A 24,438-nucleotide genomic window follows, 5' to 3' on the forward strand; every position below is an offset into this window, starting at 1 on the left:
CCTCAACTACATTATCTATAAACTCACGACTTATAACAAACCCTGCTTCATTCTTATTCCTATTTATTCCTGTATACCAAATCTTATATCCCCAAGGTTCTATCACTTTTGTTTTTTCACCTACCCATTTGGTCTCTTGTAGACATAAAATATCAATCTTTCTCCTACACATCACATCTACTAACTCTACCAACTTACCAGTTAAAGACCCTATGTTTCAAGTGGCTAACCTAATTTTATGGTCTTGGACTAACTTCTTTACCCCCACCCGTCCAACAAAGTGAGGGAACCCTTGCCTATTTGACACCACACCCGGGCGCCGGTGTGATGCGTTGCTTCCGGGCGACGACCTAGCAACCCTTGCCCATTTATCACTGCCTCCGGGCCTATAGAGTACAGCGCGTCGCTCAGTAGGGAACGCCCCCAACGAAATTCTCATATTGGTTCATATTCACAGGCCTATCGCAACCCTCCTCCTTTATCCGGGCTTGGGACCGGCAGTGTATAACTAAACAGTTATACACAGGCGGAGTTCATACGTGCATGTACAGGTTTACATAAATTATATACTTTCCTATGCATAAAAACATACTATGCAACTTAGCTTTTGCCATGCACATACCAACATACACTCCAAGCCTACATGCATGTACTTATTCACAAATTAAGATCATGTGCATATTCAGATTTCTCAAGTGATATGCATGCATATGCAGAATTTAAATCTAGCAATAAACCACCATCCAAATGCTTCTTCAATAAGATATTCATGAAACATCAAAACTATCATAAAACAAGCATGTAACTAGTTATAGTTATCATGAAATAAATTTCTGTTTTAACAAATAACAATCATGTACAAAAATTTATTTTCGAAAAGATGAAAATAATCAACGATACAACCATGGAGGAAGATCCATGAATCATCCTCCATGTGTTTTTGAGAAAACATCCATATAAATACTTTTTTCATGGATTTTCATCAAAATATTGCATGGAAATCCAATCTATAATCAGTACCTCACTCGATTCAAGAGAGGAGACCCGTACCTTTGCAAAGATTGAAAAAGAACAAGATTAATGGTGGAAAACGATGGATGATCGAAGAAGGTGACCTTTTTCTTCTTCCTTTTCCTCTCATTTTCCCTCTTTCTCTCTCTCTTCTCTTTTTTTCCTTCTCTTTCTCTTCCTTCTCCTTTTGTTTTTTTTTATCTATTTATAAAGCTCTAGATGGGCTCAAGAAGAGAGTGCAGCCCCAGCTGAAACTCTCTTCTCTCTTAAAGTTCCAAAAATTTTGAAACTCTCAAAGTGTTGACTTTTCAAATTTGAGTATTTTTTTAAAAAAAATCTTTCTTGAAGCTTCTAAGGCATGAACAAAGGCTCTATAAAGAGTCCTAAACTCTCTAAAAATAAATCTCAAAATTAATTAATTAATTATTAATAAATAAATACCTAGAAGCTTTCAAAAATCATATTATTGAACTAGAACACTTCTAAAGTGATTTTATATGAGTTTAAGGGCTCTACTTGGAGTCCTAAACAATTGTCAAATTAAAATTTCAGAATTACATTAATTAATTATTTATTTAATATTAAATAATAAATAAATTTTCAGAAGCTTCAAAAAATTATCAAATTAACTTGGGAGGCTTCTTAACATTAATTAACTTCAATTTAAAAGTTTCTAATGAATTTAAAGTTGAAAAAATCATTGGGCATGGATTTGGATCTAGCTCTAAGATCCAAATCCATCTCAAAAATCCAAATGAGTCGGGCTGGATTAATATCAGATTAATATGGGTCTTGGATAGAGTCCAAATCCATATTAATTTGGATCAAATCCATCAGATTCGGTCTGATCCAAGTCCAGATCCGAACGGACAAACTGCTCAATTTTTGAAAAAATGCGTTTTTCAAGCCAATCGTAGCCCGAATCAAGGAAAATAAAATATCGTTGTGCTCAAAATTTTGAGATGCATCCAACGACATATTACACGAATATCAGATTTTGAATTTTGCCTGAAAATAACCTGATTTTCGCTCGAATTTAAAGGTAAAAAATAAAACTCTTTCTTACGCTTCGATTGGCTCGCTTCAACCTAATCGATGAGACCTGGGCCAAGCCCAAACTCAAAAACATCGGTCAAAAATCGAGTTTCAAACGATTTTTCTCCCAAACTTAGCCAAATTTTCGAAAATCTCAAATTTAACTAAGTGTGAAAATACGCGACATTACAAATCTTGTGACCTTTCATAGAGACCCAAAAGACAAATCATGTGATTATATCAATTGCATGAACAAGGGCATCACACATTCTGAAAAAGGGAAGAAATGGTACACAATGTAGTGGATTGCTGGTTGTTTACCTTTGTACTGTACATAAATTTCTGACCTGTTGCTGCTGGAATGGGTTTGCATATTTTCCACTTTTGTAAAAATTGTTGTGCATGCATTTTCTTTAGCAACTTTGTCTGATTATGGGTTTCATATCCCTTCTTTTTATTTTGTTTGCTAGAAATATTGAATTTAAGTCCAAAGATCCTTATCTAAGATGTTTCAAAACCGACTTTCAGACATCATGATCATGTTCAATTTGGTTTGAGTACTGTAAGTGCTACCAAGTCGAAACACTGTTACATTGTCCAATACTCAAAGTTGTCTAGAAACTCAGTATGTCATCTAGATGTGATGGTTTCTAGTGTGGATCACTTCTTAGAAGAGCGAGTTCTCAGCATTGGTGCTCTCTCAAGCATGGTAATGTATGGCAAGTCTGGACAGTTTGCGGGTAGTTGAAATTTATTCTCTTGCCTGCCTAGTCTATTTCTTCGACAAGTTTTGGAGTCTTATCTTCTATGTCACATGGGTGCGGGTGCGGGCGCGGGTGCGGGTGCGGGTGCGGGGATTCGGCACTTCCAAAAAACCTGGGTGCGGGGGTGCGGCAGGGGCAGCAGCTGTCTGTCAGCTGCTGCAGCTGACAGACAAGCTGACAGACAGCCGCTGTCAGCAGCTGACAGACAGCTGCTGTCAGCTGTCAGCATTACTTTTTTTTAAAAAAAATTCGCAGCCCATTTGGGCAATTTTTTTTAAAAAAAAAAAATCCAAAACAAGAATGGACTTAAATGATCCTGGGTGCGGTCAATGCACCCAGGATAGGGTTGACCGCACCCGGTGCCGCACCCGCACACGCACCCGCGTCGAGTCGCGTCGACGCGGGTGCGGCACCCTGCTAGCCGAATCCCTGTGACATAGCTTATCTTGTCCAGAATGGTATCAAATACACGAAGTTTATCATTAAACAAAAAAGAAATACCCTTCACAAAAGGAGTTGAAGGTTATATTGCAAACAATTTCAAAGAACTATTTTAGAGGATAGTTGCTAGGCATTTTTATGTTAATGGGTAAATCCCTCAGCCACATACTAAAGGTAAAAGGGACCTTCATTTCAATTCATCAACTGCCTTGCAGTTTGCTAGTGAAATCAGGTGAATTCTTTTAGGTAAGTAAGCAAAACCGCGTGTCATGATTGATGGTTGAAGTTCAAGTGATCTTCCAGTTTCTTATTTAAGCTTTCAATTATCTCATGGTCTCATGGTTGAAATGCAAACCGCTAGCACTTGATGTCATTGCTGTTACTATTAGCGGCATTGCAGCATTAGCATTACTGTAGCTTTTCCACAATGGTAATGCGTTTGAAGCTCTCCAAAACTCCAAATAACTTCATGAATGAAGGTCAATATATAACTCACTGTGTATGAGCATACAAATGATTGTAATGTCTTTTGAGTTCTCTGAAGTTCCAAATAACTCCATGGATGCAAAGGAATAGAGTTTTGTTACACTTTATGAAGCAGCTTTGGAGGAACATCACATTAGAACTACTCATGCTAGGCTGCTAGCTTTCTTATGCTTGGACACACGAGAAGTATTTAAATTGCAGTTCATGTATGTGGCTGTATACCTATGGACAAGTGTGTTGTGAATGCACTTGTGTGACAAGAATTCATATGCACGAACAATGCATACTATTATTGTTAAAACTTGCATTAATTAAAGCCATTTCCTGGGAAGAAAATATAGAAACCAAAGGGCATTCTTGATAAAAGCAACTGGTGCATATTAGAAAAGCTTAAACTTTAAGACACTTTTCTCAACTGAGTTGATCAACTTCCACCTGATAACCTGTGGCCCATGGATTCGGATGCGGGAATGAGACATGATGCAGATGCACTGCATACAATACGTTAATTTCCAAAAATTAGGATACATAGATGTATGTGTATAAAAAACCCATCTTAAACCACTATAGCTGAGAACATCAAACAATGAAACCAGGTTGAAACTGGAATGATGACAAATTTTAAAAGAAAAAGAACTCAGGTGAATACAAATTAAGTAAATAAGATCATAAAAGAAAATAGACAGTTAATGACAATGCAGACTGTGTATGAAACTAGTTTGATTGTGTCCATAAACTGTCATGTCACGCCCATGAAGTGTCCGAGTCTCATGTGTCAACATGGGATACACATTGTAACGCCCAAAAAATCCAGGACTTGTAACTTTTTAGAAAAGTTTAGAAAACTTTGAAATCATACAATAATCAGAGTTTAAATAATACTTCAGCGGAAAATGATATTTTTAAAACCACAAGTCAATGGATCTTGAGCACATTACAGCGTAAACTTTTCTTTTTGTCAAATCCCGCACAACCATTGAAATCAAATGGTTTAGAAACGGAGTTTCAATAATTGAGAATTTGTTTGTTGAAACCAAGAAGAAGCTTACTAAAACAGTTTTATTAACTCACGGTTTAATAAAAGAGAAATTTTGAAACACACTTTATACCAAATTTACCAACATGTCCTCAAGAGCGAAACGTCAGGGAAAGAGCTCTATCTTGACCTCATCACGCCATCGTGCCATCGCAGACTGTATCACCTATCCAAAACCTGCCCATAAAATGGGTCAGTTTCACTAAAAACTGGTAGGTGCACAGACAGGACAATATAGAACATAATTAAGCAGAATAATTTAATATGTCAAGTAGACAAACAATTATATAACAATTTAATTTCAACAAATTCACAGAGCAACTATCATGAACACAATGTTAAAATTATTACAAGCATTTTACTGGCACAAGTAGGCTAACTATTACAAGCAAAGCACTGCACAAGAAAGTTAACTAGCAAAATACAATGCTTCATCAACCACACACACAATTCCATAAGTATTGAACCTGTTGTACCCTATAACTTTCATACGTGCATAACTGAACACATTGTGTGATCGGATTTAAATTATGTTTCGATATTAACTGGCCAAGCGGGTACGCACAAGGCACGACTCTAGAAACAGCCTAGACTGATCCGGGGGTTTATTATGCTTATGTATTTTATGATAACCCGGATAGCTGACTGAGTCCGCACCTAAGGGGACAGTCGGTGACCAAGAGAGAAATCCCCAAAGCAGCATAAACAATGGATGCATCCCAAACATGGAGAGCTACCACCTAGGATAATTATGGTAGTCCCATTCTCCTAACTCCGATGACTGGGGAAGCCGAGTCTTTTGCTCGTAACTGCCATTAATGGCTTGTCCATCGAAGTTTTGTACCTTCCTGTCCTCTCTCCTGACAGGAGTCAGCGATTCGAATGAGTACATCAGGGGTAGTTAACTGAAGACTCATTCTACATACTCTGGTCTTTCGACCCACTCGAGTATCTTGCCGGTGAAGGCGAAAACATCACTTATTTAGGTGATCACAACATTTTGTTATTTGCACTCATCGAGGTTGCCACAACCTACTCATCCAATCATCGCAACGTAAGAAGACGTACTTGTTAAAAAGTACGGTCGTACATGTCATAAGTACGACTACGATGAAAGGGATATGGTTCCACAAAAGAAACCCCAACAGATATTATCTGCCAAAGGATTAATACAACACATCCTGGCAAGATAAGTCTTGAATTCAATTCAACATTTTTCATATTTCGTGATGCAAGGTCATCTCGGATCTCTCGTCCGATCAACAAAGTACTTAACATGTTGTGCATGTCTAAAAGTAGGCTATACTGAACCAGGGAGGTCTGTGGGCTTCTCAAAAAGAATACCCAACACGCAACTTCATAACAATTCAAAGAATATAGGAGTGCTCATTTGACACGATTCATCCTTAAAAGCCATAATGCCACATTAAGTCATTCACACAAGACACAACACTATCAATCTTACATCCAAAATTTATCTTAGTATCGACATGTGACACTAGATTGATACATAAAGAATGGGTCCTTCAACAGAACCCCACTCATTCATATGCTCATGCCCCTGATGGGGGTTATTCGAATTGGGTCGCAACTCGAATCGGGGTTATAAAATATTTCTCCCAAGTGTGTGGACCTGGGAGGGCCTATATGTGACTTCGAAATCCGACAGGACTTAAAACTTAACTTTGTAAAAGTTGTGCACTTTGAAGAGCCCTGGGTTTGCAGAAATAAATCCTCTTTAAAAGAACTATAGCGCACAAGTGCAACTTCTAGTGTTTTGAAAACAAGTGATAACAGGATAGGCACAAGACTACATTTATGTAAGTACATACTTACCATGAGTGTGAGCATATGTAAGTTATAACATGTCAACAAACAACTCTCGACTTGCGATGCCGCACATCGAGGGAAAAAATGTATAAGTAGCACACGAGGTGCCAAACCATACCTTGATCACTTAGATAGGCAAACACATAAGGTCATAAGTAATACATGAGACACGAATTCGTACCTCACTCAGAGAAAATATGCAGGCAGAAATGTATACAAGCAAACAAGTGCCTATGTATTTCAAAAAGTACGAAACCACACCTCAAATCCATAAACAACTACGCAGAATAATAATCGAAGAATGAAATTGTACATCAAACCGTAGGAACGTACAGGCAAGTATATATGCAAGCAATTAAGGGCATAAGTATTGCAAAAAGTGCGAAACCACCTTCAACACATAAGCAAATACGCAATTTAATACTCGAAGAGTAAAATCGTACCTCGACTCGTAAACATGCAGACAAGAATAATAAGCCACACAAAAGCAATATAAATCTAAGTACAACTAGCATAGACATTTTAATTATTTCAACTTAATCAGATCTCATTGCCCCTTGTGCGACTTTACCCTACCTTGGGATGTCGTGCAACTGCGTACGCCTACGCGTGAGGATAATATGAGGGTTGAGCCGCAGAGCACGATCGAGACCTGTTGCGTAAATCTGCAAGAGTGCGAAACATTTAATTAAGCTAATCTAATTAATGGTGCGATGAGGACATGGGTAGGTTTAGGCGACAAGGACGAGCCACTGCCGAAAACAGCAAGGCGGCAGGGGCCCTCGGCTCCTTCCGACAGAACAATAAAATAGCAGGGGCTTCGGCCCCTGCCTGACGAGGAAGCGAAGGGCAGGGGCCTCTGCCCCTGCCAAACAAGGTCACGCATGACAGGGGCATCGGCCCCTACCTGACAAAACAGCTGACAGGGGCCTCGGCCCCTGCCTCACGAAGGTAACAAGTGGCAGGGACACTGGTCCCTGCGTGCCAGCTCAGAATGGCAGGGGTTTCGGCCCCTGCCAGACAGAATAATGAAGGGCAGGGGTATCGACCCCTACCCCGCAGAACAGAGAATGGCAGGGGCCTCGGCCCCCTTGCCTGAAGAACATGATATGGCAGGGGCCTTGGCCCCTGCCTGACAAAAATAGGGAATGGCAGAGGCCCCAGCCCCTGCCTGACGAATCAAGGGACAGCAAGGGCCTCGGCCCCTGCCTGCAGAACCAACAAATGGCAGGGGCCTCGACCCCTGCCTGACAAAACCACGGAGCCGCAGGGGTGACAAGCCCCCTGCGTGCCGAGAAACAAGAGGCAGCAGGGGGGGAAATCCCCTGCCCTCCCAGAAGCCAAGAGGCGGCAGGGGGTGAGCCCCTGCCAGCCCAGCAAAACAAAAGGGCGACAGGGGCATTGCCCCTGCCGGCCGGAAAAACAGGAAATGGCAGGGGCATTGCCCCTGCCCACCGGAGATTGAGAGGCGGCAGGGGGCTAACCCCTGCCAGAGAGAGAGCTCGGGACGGGGGTGACAGGGGGCAACCGACCTCCCGTCGGTTTCCCTATCACCCACAGGGGTGAGGAGGTGCCGCAGGGGCCATTGGCCCCCCTGCCGGCACTCCGGCGAACCCCCACAAGAGAGAAGGGGACGACAGGGGCCCTGTAGGCCCCCTGTCGGGTTTCCAATGGGCAAAGAGGGAGGTGGGAGGGCGCGGCAGAGGCCGTGCGCCGCCTGCCGGCGTCCTGGCGAGGTGACAGAGAGAGATGGGAGGGGGAGGAGGAGAAGGTGGAGGCTGCATACCTGGAAGGAGAGGAGGCGAGGTGGCTGGCGGTCGGCGGCGTGCGCAGGGAAGGAGGAGGCGTCGGTCGGGGTTGCCGGCGAGGTTGTCGCCTGCAGGGAACGAGAAGTGGGGCAGGGCATCGATCCTCCCCTCCCGTAACGCTCTTAAAGAGCTCGGGGAGGGGCGACAAAAGGGGAAACCCCGATGGGTTTCCCTTATCGGGTCGAATGCACGGAGGGGGCGCGGCGCACAGGAGAAGACCTCCTCTGTCGGGTTTTAAAACCCTAACGGCGATGGGCTCGGGTCGGGTCCGGACCCGACCCTGCCCGGGTCCACATGCTGTGTGACAGCTGCTAACTTGGTCTATATGTGTGTGAAGATGGAATGCTGGAGTATTGCTATCGATCGATCATGTCATATAGGGCCGAGTCCGACATTGTGCTTGTGTGTGCGTGTGCGTGTGCTTGTGTGTGTTCTTGAAACTTTTGTTTTTGAGTAGTTCACGAGTGGCATCTTTATGGTGAATGATGGTATTGTTTTTACTGCAGCATATATAAGGCTGTTCTTAAATCAAAGGGATCAATAAGTGAGGTCAATCAAATTGCACAGGTTTGTTTATCAAATTTCAGAAATAGAGCTGATCTTTGTAGATAACCATGGAATTATGCCTCTGCAATCACTGGTTTGGGTTAGTTTGCAGCTAAAGTTAACTAACATTATGCATATGGTCACCAGCTTCGTATTGTCATCAAACCAAAGCCCTGCATTGGAGTTGGACCTGTATGTTCTGCTCAGCAGGTAACAATTTTTAAGGTTCAGTTATCATATTAATGCATTCCTTCATTATTGTTAACTTGCTTGTTGTTTTACTATTTGTTTCAGATTTGCTATCATGTTCTTGGTCTTGTTCATGGAATCTGGACCCCTATTCCTCGGGCTGTGATGATCTGTCTTTTCTCTTCTTGTTTTTTAGTTATCATTTTTTTCACAGGCAAAATTAATACTTGTTTCAAATTGCAACAGATGAAGGACTATATTGCCACACCCAAGCCTAATGGCTACCAAAGTCTACATACCACAGTGATACCATTTCTTTATGAGAGCATGTTCAGATTAGAAGTTCAGGTGATCCATTGAGCTCATTTCTTTCTGTTATAGATAGTATTTTTCTTCCAAAATTTATAATGGCGGTTTCTGGTCATATTAGAATATGATATATTTTTTCCTTGGTTTCAGTTTCTCCTTTCTTAACCCTCATTATTTTCATGATTTTGCTCATGGATTTAATGAACCTGTAGCAGTTGGTACCTTTGTACCTACTGTCAAACTGACAGTTGTCTACTCATTTCTTCATTTGAGCTTGTTATTTGACTTTCATTGTTGGCAGATAAGGACTGGGGAAATAGATATGATAGCTGAAAGAGGTATTGCTGCTCATTACAGTGGGAAGGAATTAGGAACTAACATAACCAGACACTGTAACTCTGCCGGGAGAAACATAAGGGGGAAAGCTGTCTCTCTGAACAATGCAGACATTGCTCTTAGGGTAAATTCGGATCAGTTGGATGATCTGTTTTGCTAGTAAATATAAATGGAGAGATTGATTGTTTACATGAAAATGTCTTATAATTTGTAGATTGGCTGGATTAATGCAATTCGGGAATGGCAAGAAGAATTTGTTGGGAATATGAGTTCCAGGGAGTTTGTGGATACCATAACTCGAGACCTTTTGGGGAGCCGGGTGTTTGTTTTCACACCAAAGGGTGAGGTAAAGGAGTTTCATTTGTCACCTTATTCTATGCATTTGTGTTATGTTTGTCACAATGATCAGTACAACTTTTGGGCATCTGATTGTGCAGATCAAAAACTTGCCTAAGGGGGCTACAGTTGTTGATTATGCTTATCAAATACATACAGAAATTGGCAACAAAATGGTGGCTGCTAAGGTTAGATTATAGTTTTCAATGGTAGCAATAAGTTCCTGAATCTGTAGATAATCTAATCTGTTTGCTGGTTTGCAGGTCAATGGGAATCTCGTATCTCCTACACATGTGCTTGCAAATGCTGAAGTTGTTGAGATTATCACATACAATGTCAGTATGCATTTTATTTTTCAATTAAATTGTATTTTCACTTATGGTTAGTGGATTCTAGAAAACATGGAGGGAATTGATTTGACCTGTTAGGAAAACTTATTTATTTTTTCTGGTGGTTTCTTTGATGTGGGAAAAGAATAGTTTAGTTAAGAAATTCTGTGTGGTAGCATGGTTGGTCCACTTGATAACAGAAATTATTCTTTTAGCTGATTTTGAAATTCATTTCAACTTTCAACTATTATATCCTGGACTAACTAGTGCATCCTATGAAACATCTCCGCTAGAATGTCAGCTACTGGGCCCCCCACATTTTCAAACATCATTCAACATTAGCAGAAAAGGGAAAAGAAGGAAAAAGATTGGAATTATTAGAAATTATCTTGGGTTCAAAAGGAACTATGTTTACTATCCAATTTCAGCAATTCTTGGTGGCTATGGAACATGGATACGGCTGTGGATATGGGGATTGTATTTTTTCTGAAGCTTCCAAAATGACTAGTATATAAGGGGAAACGGAAGGGCAATGAAAATGGAGTATGTGTGATGTAGCTTGGTGGCTTTTGGACGAGAATAACACAGGCATTCTGCTCGATACTTTGAAAAATGCAGCTATGCGTCTCATTTGAATGATGTGTATCCTTATTTCCAAGTTAAGCAGTATTTTGCCATATTCTACTTAGTTCCCCTTGAAAATGTGCATGAATCAGCAAGCATACTCAGTTGCATGGGATGCAAAATTGACAAACCACCCGTTGTTAATGGATCATGACTTATGACATGTCACATGGACTCTTTAAAAAGGTTGAAATGCCTGTGTTGACATGGTGCGACACAGGTGCCGCATCTGACAAAGATGGGTGTGGTGTGGGTCAATAGCAGAGTTGCCAGTCGAGGAAGCGGGAAGCGAGGCACTTCTAAAATTTTAGGAAGCGGGAAGCGCGGGACGGCTTAGGAGCAAACTGGGAAGCGTCTCGAAAGCGACCTAAGAAGCGAAGAAGGAAGCGACATAGGATTCGAATGAAAAGCGAAAATGTAATTATATATTTTTATTTTATCAAAAAATAAGATTTTTGTCATCATTGACAAAATAAAACATGTATCTAAGACAATAAATAATATAAGTTGCAATTATCTAACAAATGCATCATTTGCAACTTTCAAGCATTTAAAAAATAATACATCAAGAGAAGATCATAATTCACATTCCTGTTGCAACCATTTAACAAATGCATGTAAGCACTAAATAATGCATTAAAAAAACTAATAAATTTGATTAAAAAATGTATTTTTTTCAATGAAAGAATCAAATGACTTGATTGTTGTAAATCTTGTGATCTCTGCAACATAGAAAATGAGAAATCAATAAACTCAAAGATTACATAGAGATATGGTTAAATTTTTAAGCTATAAAGTTCTAAACTGTAAATTATAAGTTATAAAGTTCTAAATAAGCATCATTCATAGAGGTGAAAGATCTATCTATAATATACTATGATGAAGCAGAAAAAATTAAAAAAAGAAAAAGAGAAAAAGAGAAAAAGAAAGAAAGTTCTTTCATAAGTTTGCATTTATGAAAAATTGTTAAACAGGCAAATAAAAAAGAATGTAGACACGTTTGGTTCTTGGGACAAGGAGAGCTACCAAGTCCCACAGTGAACAAGAAGCGCATGTCAACGGTCCAGGGAACGTTCACGGGAAACTGTGAGTTCGCCAAGCTTCAAAACTTTATTCTAAAGTTTACAACAAAATTGGTTTCATTGAGAGTAAGAAGAGTAGGCATTATGAGTTTGGTAGAAGAGGTGCTGTTAGATTTGTCATGCTTTGTCTTGTACTGAAGAATTCCTACTATGGTAGAGTTGTCAAAGGTTCCTCTACCAGTTACTTAAGGTCTAGCTGCCATAAGAAATATGGCAGTGAGGCTATGTGGCTTGGCTTGGAGGAGCACATTCATGGTCTGTACAAGAATTATGAGGAGTATATCAGTTTGGAAAGGTTTATTACACACTGCATCGGATTCTACCACAGTGAGTGTATGGTTGGCAATGCAAAATTAGAGTTCCATGCGACATTAAATCACCTTCTACACTTCGTTTTTAGCAGCACTATACATCCATAGAGAACACCACAACTTAGTCACATTTCCTAACTTTGTTATATCCACATTCTACTTCTCTCCAACCAACAAGGTGTGACTTTCTGTTGGCTCTCCAGAGGAAGGTACTGAATTCATTATGCAGCACTTCCTCTTCTTTCTCGAGGCCCCAAAGTTCCAAACGAATACTGAGTTAAGATTAGGAGATCTCTTCCTTTTGGAAGTTTATAAGCAACTAATAACAAGCATTTTGACATTGCCATTAATGCAAAAGATTAGGAGATCTTTTGTGGATTTGGTTTCTAATTCAACCTATTAACGCCATCAAGTTCATTTTGGTGTCATTTTTTATTGGTAACACGGTCATGTAGAGTGTACTCAGTGAAGCCTGAGTGGTGAAATGAGAGGGTTGTTAATGAAGATCTCTTCAGCAGAACAAAATCCTTCATTGTTGAGCTTCATTTTTTTTTCCAGATTTTATCCATCTTGATATTGCCATGTTTTATGTAGCACCTTGTTTTCAAGAAAAGGTCTCAATTGATTTTCTATAGATGGTTGCCTTAATCAGTGGCAGACACTCGGGTGATTGGTAGGTGACCAAAAAAATTGGTTTCCTTCGATTAAAACAAAAGAAAAATAAAAATTTTCTTGAATATAGTAGTCATCTTCGGTCGGCAGAGGTCGCCGGACGTCGGAGGTCGCCGGAGAAGGTTGCTAAATCGGCTGAGCGAGAGAGGGAGGAGGAGAGGCTCGAAAGAGGCGTGAAAAAAAACTCTAAGCCTCTCTTTCGAGTTTTTATTTCACAACTTTTTAAAATTTCCCATTTTACCCTTAATGAAAAAAATCTTTATTTAAAAAAAGGGTGAAATGGTAAAATAAATAATGCGTACCCCATTAAAGGGGGACACGCTTCCTGTCATAAGCGTGCGCTTCCCCTCGTGTTTCAAAAGCACCGCGTTTCGCGCTTCCGAAGCGCGTATTGGGGAAGCGCGCTTCCCCTATAGCAGGGGCGCTTCCGGTAACTCTGCTCAATAGGTGTTAGGTGCGGTCTACTCGCACCTGACCATTGTGGTCCAATTTTGGGCTCAGTCAACTTTGTCTAAGTCCAAAATTGTCCAAGTTTAAAAAGGTCATAAAAACATAAAAAAATTAAAAGATATAGTTATATATTAGTAATTATATAACGTTAAACTTGTTTTTTGCCAATTCGTGTAATTGTAAATGCATTATATATATATCCATGTTTTCTTAAATTACAGTGTCGTACCCACCACACTTGCAACCATGTGATGTGACATAGATTTATGACAGACACAAGAGATTTGACTTGGTTTAACTTGCAATTTTGGGTTATGCATCATGTTGAGTGGTTTGCTCAACACAAGAAGGTAACAAATAATATTTGCATATTAGAATGATTAGACCATATAGTAATGTCCAAGTTAGCCTTTCATTTTTTGTTTTTTGGTGGTCGTCCAAAGTTAATCTTTTGAAGTTGTAATATTCCCTTCTTTTGAATCTTCAACTAGTCTCATTAAGACTGAAAATGGCATCATTGATAGCATGCCTACTTGATGACAATCATTATTAGGAGTCCTACCTATCGCTGACATAACTTGTCCCATGCGGCTCAGGAAGATGAGGGCATGAATGTTGAGATTGATCTATCAGAGAGCTACTAGGTTCAGTAATTGCTACTGCTTTCTGATAGAGGAAATGAATAGCTTGCAGTTTCTGCTTGCTAGTTTGTATAGGGCCTATGGTGCTAACTTGTCAAGTGCATGCTTTCCATGGTTTTTTGAGTAAAACAATATGATTTCTTCTGTATCTTATATGGTGCTGGAATTTGATCACTCAGTTTTTGTAATGGTAATGTAGCTATTGGCATGTAATGCTTCAATTCCCACAGTTTCTATAGAATGATATAGGATGTTGTACCGAACCCTGGTTAGAGAGAGAGAGAGAGGAGGAAGAGAGAGAGAGAGAGAGAGAGAGAGAGAGAGAGAGAGAGAGAGAGAGAGAGAGAGAGAGAGAGAGAGAGAGACGGCAGCACATACAGAGAAAATTCTAATTCACTTAATCGACATTAGGGCTCTCTCTATGTTAAATAGAGAGAGTCCAAATTAATAAATTACATCCAAGTCCAATATTTAATAACTTTTCAAATAACCTCCAAAACTAAGAAGATTTAACTTTAAACCACCTACTCTCAACACTCCCCCTCAAGCTGGAGCATAGATATCAATCATGTTCAGCTTGTCACAACATTTTGAGAAATTTGGTCTAGCAAGGGGTTTTGTAAACATATCTGCAACTTGATCTTCTGACTTAAGATATTTGGTATTGATATATCCAGCTTGGACCATTCTCCTTACATAGTGACAATCAACCTCAATATGCTTTGTTCTCTCATGAAAGACAGGATTGTTTGCTATATATGTTGCAACCTTGTTATCACACATCATGGTCATAGGAGATGAAACCTTTCACCTGAAGATCATGAAGAACAGTACGAACCCACATCATTTCAGCAGCTGTTTGGGCCATAGCACGATATTCTGATTCTGCACTTGACCTAGAAACCACATTTTGTTTCTTACTTCTCCATGAGATCAAGTTGTCTCCCAAAAACACACAGAATCCTGTGGTAGATTTTCTATCCACTACAGATCCTGCATAGTCAGCATCAGAATAGGCCACTATCTCCAGAGTTCCACCTTTCCTGAACAATAACCCCTTTCCAGGAGAAGATTTTAGATATCTGAGAATCATAATAGTTGCATTCCAGTGTACCTCAGTTGGTTTGTCCATAAACTGGCTAACCTTGCTTACTGCTAAAGCAATATCCGGTCTGGTCACAGTCACATACAATAGCTTCCCTACTAGGGAGCGATAGCTTTTGCTATCAACCGTTTTTGACGCTTCTTCAAACAACTGAACTTTATGGTCCATGGGAATATTTGCTGGTTTGGCTCCCAACATTCCTGTTTCCTTTAATAAGTCAAGAACATATTTCCGTTGAGACAGAACCATCCCTTCACGGCTCCTGGCAACTTCTATACCCAGAAAATACCTCAGTGAACCAAGGTCTTTTGTAACAAAATGTTTTTGAAGATGAGCCTTTGTGGCTTCAATGGCTTTCACATCATCTCCTGTAAGAATAATGTCATCCACATATACCACCATAACAACTATGCCAGAGCTAGTTTTCTTGATAAATAGCGTATGATAGGCTGCTGACCTATTAAAGCCAAAGCGTGACATCACTTCAAACAACTTTTGAAACCATGCGCGAGGACTCTGTTTCAAACCATAAATCGCCTTTCTCAATCTACACACTTTCTGACACTCCCCCTCAACCTCGAATCCTGGAGGTTGTTGCATGTAAACAGTCTCAGATAGATCCCCATATAGAAACACATTCTTCACATCTAATTGGTACAAACTCCAACCATGCTGAACAGCTACTGAGAGAACAAGACGAATCGTACCCATCCGTGCAACAGGGGAAAAAGTTTCAAAGAAATCAATTCCATATGTCTGAGTATACCCTTTTGCTACTAATCTGGCCTTGTACCTTTCAATAGAACCATCAGATTTGTACTTTATTGTATATACCCATTTACATCCAACAATGTCAGCATCTGTTGGGGAATCAACTAGATCCCATGTATGCTGAGATACTAAAGCATCCATTTCTTCTTGCATAGCCAGTTTCCATCGCTTATCAAGTTCTGCCTGCTGATAGTTCAGTGGAATAGTTTCAGCAGATAAGGCTGAAATAAAAGACTTCATCTGATTTCCAATTCTGACATCAGAGACAAAATGAGATATGGGATATAAGGTACATTGTCGTGTCCCCTTTCGTAGAGCAATAGGCCTGTTATCATCATCATGAAGATCACTATTGTCAGTAGAACTTACCTCAGGGGAAGAAGAAGATGAAGGCTCTTGCGGAGATGGAGCTCTACGCACATATACCAATGGAGGATTATGAAATCTGGAAGCGGATGAAGTTTGGTTCGGTAGTGAGGGCACAGACTCCAACGGAAAAGGAGGTATAGGTAAAGGAAAAGACTCAGCTGGATCAACCTACAGTGGAGAACCGGTACTGGAGTAATATGGAGTGGATTCCAGGAAAGATACATCCGCACTGACATACTCTCGGCGAGAAATAGGATCATAACATCGATATCCCTTTTGATTTTTGGGATAACCTATGAATATGCATTTTGTAGCTTGAGCAGCTAATTTATCACGGTCAGGGCCAAGTTTGTGTACAAAACAAACACATCCAAATATTTTGGGTGAAAAAGAAAAAAGTGGGGCATTAGGTTTTAGGATATGAAATGGAATTTGATCGCCCACAGAAGATGAAGGCATGCGGTTGATCAGATAGCAAGCAGTGGTAATCGCATCACCCCAGTATAACGCAGGAACATTGGATTGAATCATAATAGTCCTGGCAACATCAAGCAAGTGCCGATGTTTTCGCTCAGCCACACCATTTTGTTGAGAAGAATAGGCACAGGAAGTTTGGGGTTGGATGCCATTATCTTGGTAAAATTGTAACAGACCTTTTGATTTAAACTCGAGAGCATTATCAGTGCGAACAATCTTGACAAAAGATTCAAACTGAGTTTTTATTTCAAGAATTAAGGATTGAATAATACGTGGAACTTCAGATCGTTCATTTATTAAAAACACCCATGACAACTTAGAAAAAAATCATCAACAATAACCAAATAGTAACGACACTGAGTCCTAGTAGGAATCTTACTAGGACCTCATACATCTGCATGAAGAAGTTCAAAAACTTTATTACTAGACTGACTCTGACTTGAAGAGAACGAGCTTCGATGATGCTTGCCCAGTTGACAAGCTTCACACTGAAATGATGTGGTGGAAGGAATTTGAGGAAAGACTGAACGAAGCTTTGACAATGAAGGATGGCCCAGACGACGATGAACAGGACTGGATGAATGTTCCACAGCAGCATGAACATTACCCATTGGATGATGTAGGTAGTAAACTCCATTTGTTTCATAGCCTCCACCAATCTTCTTCCCCGTCAGCAAATCATGAAAATGACACCCCATCGGATCAAATATTACTCTACAGTTTTGTTCTTTTATAAGGCAACTAACAGAGAGTAAACTTAGAGGAAAGTTTGGAGCATGAAGAACATTTTGCAACTGTAATGAGGAGGATATAGAAATATTGCCCTGACCAACAACAGGGGAGGAACTCCCATCGGCTAATGAGACTCCTCGATGAGCATTAATATCCTTTAGATCTGAAAAAACAAGAGAATTTCCACACAAATGTCTGGATGCACCGGAGTCAATAATCCACTTACTGTTTGTTGGATGTAGGTGATTTCCTGTTGAATAGGCAACACCAGCTACAGGAGGGATGGAACTCACAGAACGAAGGGCTATCAGCTCATCATATTCAGCACGACTGAGGGTGATACTACTGTCACCAGCAGAGATATTTTCCTGTACCTTTGTTGCCTCCAGAGTAGTAACATTTGCTTTAGGAGCATAAGAATTTGATGATGAAGAGGTTGGCCTGCCATGTTTATCCCAGCACCGATCTTCTAAATGTCCAGATTTTCCACAGAATGTGCATTGAAGCTTTTCTCTGCCTCCTATACCTCGTCCACGACCTCGTCCTCTGATATTCTGAATATTTCCACGTCCATAACCAGAGGAAGCAACTAGAGCAGATGACTGGGTCACAGGCTGTGATTGTGGAAGAGATATCGCAAGTCTACTAAGGCGATTATATGCATCAGCAAGAGTAGGTACATCTGATCCAGTCAACATTTGGACTTTTGCAACAGAAAATTCTGAAGATAAACCTGTAAGAAACCGAGCAACCATAGTCTGTTCTTGATGATCTTTCTGCTTCGAGCAACAAAGAGGCATGTGAGCATTGAGTCTTTCAAATGCAGCTTTTACTGATGCATAATACTGGGCCAAGGTCTGATCTCCCTGCTGTAAATTATATATCTCTTGTTCGACTTGCAGGATACGACTCACATTGGTCTCTTGTGAATACGTATCTCTAAGATTGTCCCACATCTGCTTGGCTGTATTATAATAAATTAAACCATCTGCAATGTGGGTTTCAACACTATTCATGATCCATGACATAACTATGTCATTATCTTCATCCCAGGTAGCATATTTTCCCAATTTTTCAGTGGGTTCTTCTTCCAGCAAGATATGCTTTCTACGATGTCCAGATACTGACATCATGAACGTTCTGGACCACCTGGCATAGTTAGTTTCATTCAACCTTACAGAGGATCCATACGAAAAGGGATTGGAAAATGCCTTATACTCTCCAACATGTTCCAATTTGGAATCACATTTCGAACTTTCAGCCATACTGAAGATATACTTCTATTTCAGCAAACAAAAACTGGAGAGACTTCAACCACTACAGGGGATAGCGTGTGTTAGACAACCAGCAGCTGTTCACACACACAAAACCACGACAATAAGAATCCACAGCCCACAACAAAGTTACTTTCTCAACACAGTTTCCACGACATTAGTGAACAGCAGCCCATACACATGAGTAATAGTTCCAAAATATAATTTTTCTTCAGCACATCATGAAGTCACGACCAACACAACTCTGTATATGCATAAATTGAATCATACCAGAGGCTGTTCCCAGACATATAGGGCTCGACAGTCATATCTTAATCACCAGCACAGCACAATAAGTGCAATTGTTGTTTCTCCCAAATAGCAGGAAGTCACGACAAGAAATAAACAAATATCGACCAGAAGATTGCAGGAAATCACAGCAACAAGAATCACAGCAATAGGGGATCACGGCAAGGAATCACGACAGGGATTCACGGTACCAGGGAATCACGGCAACAGGGAGATCACGGCAACAAAGAATCACGAACGAAAAAAAAACAGGAAACTAGAGGCACACATCCTGTTCCTTAGATCTGATGACAGATCTGGGCCATGACCTTGGTCAAATCCCAGATCTGTTATCAGATCTTACACAGAAATCACAAGCAGCTAACCTGGAAAAAAAAAATCTTCGTTGGTGCAGGGAGAAACTCGGCAACAGTTTGATCACGATCGAGTAAGATCCCACGATCGATGCTCTGATACCATGTAGAATGATATAGGATGTTGTACCGAACCCTGGTTAGAGAGAGAGAGAGAGAGAGAGAGAGAGAGAGAGAGAGAGAGAGAGAGAGAGACGGCAGCACATACAGAGAAAATTCTAATTCACTTAATCGACATTAGGGCTCTCTCTATGTTAAATAGAGAGAGTCCAAATTAATAAATTACATCCAAGTCCAATATTTAATAACTTTTCAAATAACCTCCAAAACTAAGAAGATTTAATTGTACCGAACCCTGGTTAGAGAGAGAGAGAGGAGGAAGAGAGAGAGAGAGAGAGAGAGAGAGAGAGACGGCAGCACATACAGTGAAAATTCTAATTCACTTAATCGACATTAGGGCTCTCTCTATGTTAAATAGAGAGAGTCCAAATTAATAAATTACATCCAAGTCCAATATTTAATAACTTTTCAAATAACCTCCAAAACTAAGAAGATTTAACTTTAAACCACCTACTCTCAACAGTTTCCAAGAATAATGTTTACATGCTAGTCATATCTTGAAGGGGCTGAAAGGGTTGCAGAAAGGGTGTTATGATTTCGGAGATGTATCTTAGTTATTATTTATTTTAGTGGGCTCGTTAATTATGGGAAAGATGTCAAAAACTCAAAGATAGCACACAATTGAAGCTATTTGACTGTTATTGTCCATTGATCCTGAGAACAGTGCCTTCTGAATTTTGACACATTCACATTAGGTTTGTAATGCCAATGAACACTGTGCCGACAAAATTCTGAACTTTTAGGCAAGATGGGATTGATTTCTTATTAAGGAAACACTGGCATACTTTTTTCGGCTCATAAAATACTGCTTCTTTGCCCTGTTTCAACACCCACACACACGGACACAGATGCATAATGCATGCATACATCCTCCTCTATTTTGTATTGATGCTGCTGGATCTGTTTTATTGTGAAGTTATCATGCTGAATTCTCATGTTTCAAAAAAGCTCATGTTGGTGTATCTGTGTGGTGATATATGGTTAGGCATTGTGTAGCAAAAATGCATTCCAGCAGCATCAGCAATGGTTGCAACATGCAAGGACCCGCAGTGCAAGACATAAGATAATGAAGGTAAGTACTTTCTGAATTATCTAATACTGATTATTTTCATTTTACATGATCTTATCAACTGAAAGAGTTCTACCATGTTCAGTTCTTGAGAGAGCAGGCTGCACTCTCAGCTGCCGAAATAACAGCCGATGCAGTCAACAACTTTGTTGCTGATATCAAGTGTGGGGTTGAATCAATGACTGTTATTCCAGATTCTTCCAGAGAGGACAAATCAATGTGGAGGAAAATACTTGTGAATGTTTCAGGATTATCAGCAAGAAAAAGCCATGATGATGTTCTGCATGTTCGAGGAAGGGCGGGCACCCCAAAAGTGAATGGGAAACATAACAAGAGCATGCAGAAGATGAGCTTGAAGGTCAATGGGGAGTTTTTGTCTCAAGAAAATGGTCTTTCTGCAGTGTTACGGAAAAAGATTCCTGTGTACAAGGAAGTGTTGCCTGGTCTAGAAACCTGGAAGGCTGGCAAAGTAGCGTTCTGGCACAATCTTGAAGGACAGTCCATTCAATGGTTTTGTGTTGTTTCTATCAATCAAGGAGGTGATGCCCTGTCCACTATGTTACATAGGTGCAGGTGTGGGTGCGGTGCAGAGGGTGCGACACGGCAATTTTAAAAAACTTGGGTGCGGATATATATATATATATATATATATATATATATATATATATATATATATATATATAGAGAGAGAGAGAGAGAGAGAGAGAGAGAGAGAGAGAGAGAGAGAGAGAGATGTATGTATTTAATTATATATATAATATAGATAAAGCTGGACTTGGTTAGGGGTCAACCGGATCTACTTTTGGACAGAAATGAACCTTGGTGTGGCTGATTTCACCTGACACAAAGGAAGCTGTGTCCAAGTGTTGCACCTGCACTTGCCCTGTTAGAAGAGTCTGTGTTACATAGCCTGTCCATTTAAACATTCATGTTTTTGGTTCTGCAATTTTTACCATGCAACTAAATGTTGACCTGAGTCATCTCCCTGCTGTCTGGTTCACTGAGATTCCAAATCGTGTCATTGTGCAGATTCAGTATATGCTTTTGTTCTTAAGATTGCATGGCTCCAACCATGTGCTTGCCTTTCAGATTTTGTTTCTTCTGTATTTGTTTGAAAACTCTCTTGGCATATAAATATAGAGTTCGCCGAACTAGTTTAAGAGCTGCAATAGTTCAATATCTTATCTTGCCCAAAATCATTCTAAATCAAATCTGTAATTGGTTTGATCTATTCTGTTGCTGATTGCTTCCTGCATTTGATTGTTGTTGTGAGAGCAGGGATGATGGCAGAAGTAACTTCTGCTTTGACAACTGCTGGTATAATGATTTGTTCTTGTGTGGTAAGTGATTTTCTTTTTAATTGATTATTTTTTTTTAGTTAAACCTATCAATGATGTCGGCATACTTGCTGCCTCCAATGATCAGGCAGAGATTGACAGGAGAAGGGGCATCGGTGTCATGCTATTTCACATTGAAGGAGACTTTGACAATCTGGTATTCAATTATTTCACATTTTATCTCATTTCTTGTCAACTGACATTCTTAAAAAGTTCTAGGATTTGCTTGCTTTGCAAGTTTGAATTAGTTTGGACTTTGCGACTGGGACCTACTCAGTTAGGTGTCCCAAATTGAACATTGTGGTTCGACTTAGACAAGTCCTTTTCAGCTCATGTTACTAGCTACAAGTTATCTGAGTTGGCTGAGCTGATTAAAGAATCAACATGCTGCTTTTGTCTGATGCAAACTAATTGTTCATCTCTTCAGGCAAAGGTCTGCTCGAGCATTGATTTGATCCAGGGTGTTCTTGGCTGGTGCACTGGATGTAGCTGGCAAAAAACCGAACATTTGGATTATGGATTTCTTTAATGTTAAATTGTGCAATACAAGTCATCCTGATCGGAGTTCAATGTGGATATACAAAGCTAAGTCCAATATAATTTACAAACGTAGTCACCTTCCAGGAAGGTAAGCATGTCAAGTACGGCATGCATTTGTCAAATTCAATCTTCAAATGTCAAGTTCATAGAGCATCCGAGGTAGCTGTATATAAAGAGAGACATTGGGTATTTTTGTGTAAATGTCCATTCATAATTGTTTTTATTGATATAAAGATCATCTTCGGTATCCTTTTAAAGTGACAAAAGTGTAATTGAAGGTAATTATTGTTGATTCTTGATGATCCATGTCTCTTAATTTGAAAGTCGGTTTCAGGTCTTCATTTTGCATTATTTTGCCTCCTTTTGTTGGGTATGCATGGAATGAATAGAAGCTCGCCCTGCTAAGTTTCTAAAAAGTTAAAAAATACCTAAAAAATTATCAGGTGAAAATACAATATTTGCAGTAAGAGCAGTTTTTGAGATTTTTTTCTCAAATCACTCTTCTTCTAAATTCTTGGTTTTCTCTTTCCTACTCAACAATAGTGGTCAATACTCCAAGAATCAAAGCACCACCCAACAGGAAAATCTCACTTATTCCTCTACCAGTGTTATTTGTCCCTCTCTCAACTTTATATATCTTTAAATTTGTATTAATCTAAGTCTAGGATTAAAGCATCTTTATATCTCTAAAAATGGAAAATCAAGAGTTAACCAAATAATTTGTTTTTAAATGCATGATAAAATCATAAGAGTTGAACACTTTTCATGTTTTGGTTTGTTATTGAAGTGCTCACCATCACCAAATCAAACTCAGTAAGATAAGTACATCAAATTTCAATATCCAAATGGAAAACTTTCATTGGGTTCTTGATAAGAGTCAAAATAACTTAAGATTAAGAAATAAGAATGGATCACACCAATCATATGTAATTATAGAAGGTTGCAACTAACTTAAGAGTGGTTCACACCAATTGTCTATAATCATAAAAGAGTTGCAACTAACTTTTGTTTAGTTGACTTTAGAATCCTGATATTAGACACATTTAGGAGCACAAAAGCCTATTATAATTTCAAAATTTGCTCTTTTTAGAAGGGATCAAGTGACTGCCCTAATTATAAAAACAATGCCTCATATGTCATATCCCGGACTCCAAGTAATACCTGCTCATGGGTAGATTGTCAATGGCCTATTAATATAACTAAATCTAAAATGGGCTTCCAAAAGGATTTATTATAAGTTTATGTTTTCTATTCACACGCTTACATAAAATAGAAGTATATAAACAAATGAATTCAAACTAATAAGTTGAATATAGGATTAGTTGACTATGAAAGCATGTCTATTTCTATTTTTAAATGTAAAATGTGGACAAACTCCAATCCTACCCATATTCAACCCTTTTTAGCCTTATTTGCTAGCATATCTAGTTATGTTGAGCGAGAGAGAGATTATGCCAAGCAAAATTTTGAGGAGAGATTGTCATGTTGCATTTCAATATTTGGAAAACCAAAATTTACATACAATAATTTACTATTTTACTACAAACTATGACATGATTATGAATTTTAACAGAAAAAATAGCCACTTGGGATGGATGTATTAATGACTAGGGGACATTGTGGTGAAATTAAGGGTGGAAAATGAAAAGATGCTGTCATTCACGACTGGGTCTGGATCTCAGACCCAATTCATTTTATCTAACTCTTGTTTTATTTAAACGCATGTTCATTAATGGCATGCTATAATTTTAACATATCATGTAATGG

General features: G+C 39.5%; 1 protein-coding gene across 1 annotated transcript in view; it reads left to right on the forward strand.

Annotated features, from left to right (window-relative positions):
* The window catches only part of LOC149839079 (putative GTP diphosphokinase RSH1, chloroplastic), a 67,332-nt gene extending 44,412 nt beyond the window's left edge, over window positions 1–22,920 (forward strand). The window contains exons 12-24 of the mRNA XM_090002252.1: window positions 8,918–8,978; window positions 9,105–9,167; window positions 9,252–9,308; window positions 9,393–9,494; window positions 9,757–9,915; window positions 10,006–10,137; window positions 10,229–10,315; window positions 10,391–10,462; window positions 20,711–20,797; window positions 20,880–21,333; window positions 22,073–22,134; window positions 22,220–22,288; window positions 22,559–22,920. Coding sequence (XP_089858378.1) covers window positions 8,918–8,978; window positions 9,105–9,167; window positions 9,252–9,308; window positions 9,393–9,494; window positions 9,757–9,915; window positions 10,006–10,137; window positions 10,229–10,315; window positions 10,391–10,462; window positions 20,711–20,797; window positions 20,880–21,333; window positions 22,073–22,134; window positions 22,220–22,288; window positions 22,559–22,660 — 1,507 coding nt within the window. The 3' untranslated portion in view covers window positions 22,661–22,920. The remainder of the gene's footprint in view (window positions 1–8,917; window positions 8,979–9,104; window positions 9,168–9,251; window positions 9,309–9,392; window positions 9,495–9,756; window positions 9,916–10,005; window positions 10,138–10,228; window positions 10,316–10,390; window positions 10,463–20,710; window positions 20,798–20,879; window positions 21,334–22,072; window positions 22,135–22,219; window positions 22,289–22,558) is intronic.
* The last annotated feature ends 1,518 nt before the right edge of the window (window positions 22,921–24,438 follow it).

Source organism: Nuphar pumila, chromosome 4 (assembly GCF_984573655.1).
Source record: "Nuphar pumila chromosome 4, dmNupPumi1.hap1.1, whole genome shotgun sequence".
Classification (NCBI taxonomy): domain Eukaryota; kingdom Viridiplantae; phylum Streptophyta; class Magnoliopsida; order Nymphaeales; family Nymphaeaceae; genus Nuphar; species Nuphar pumila.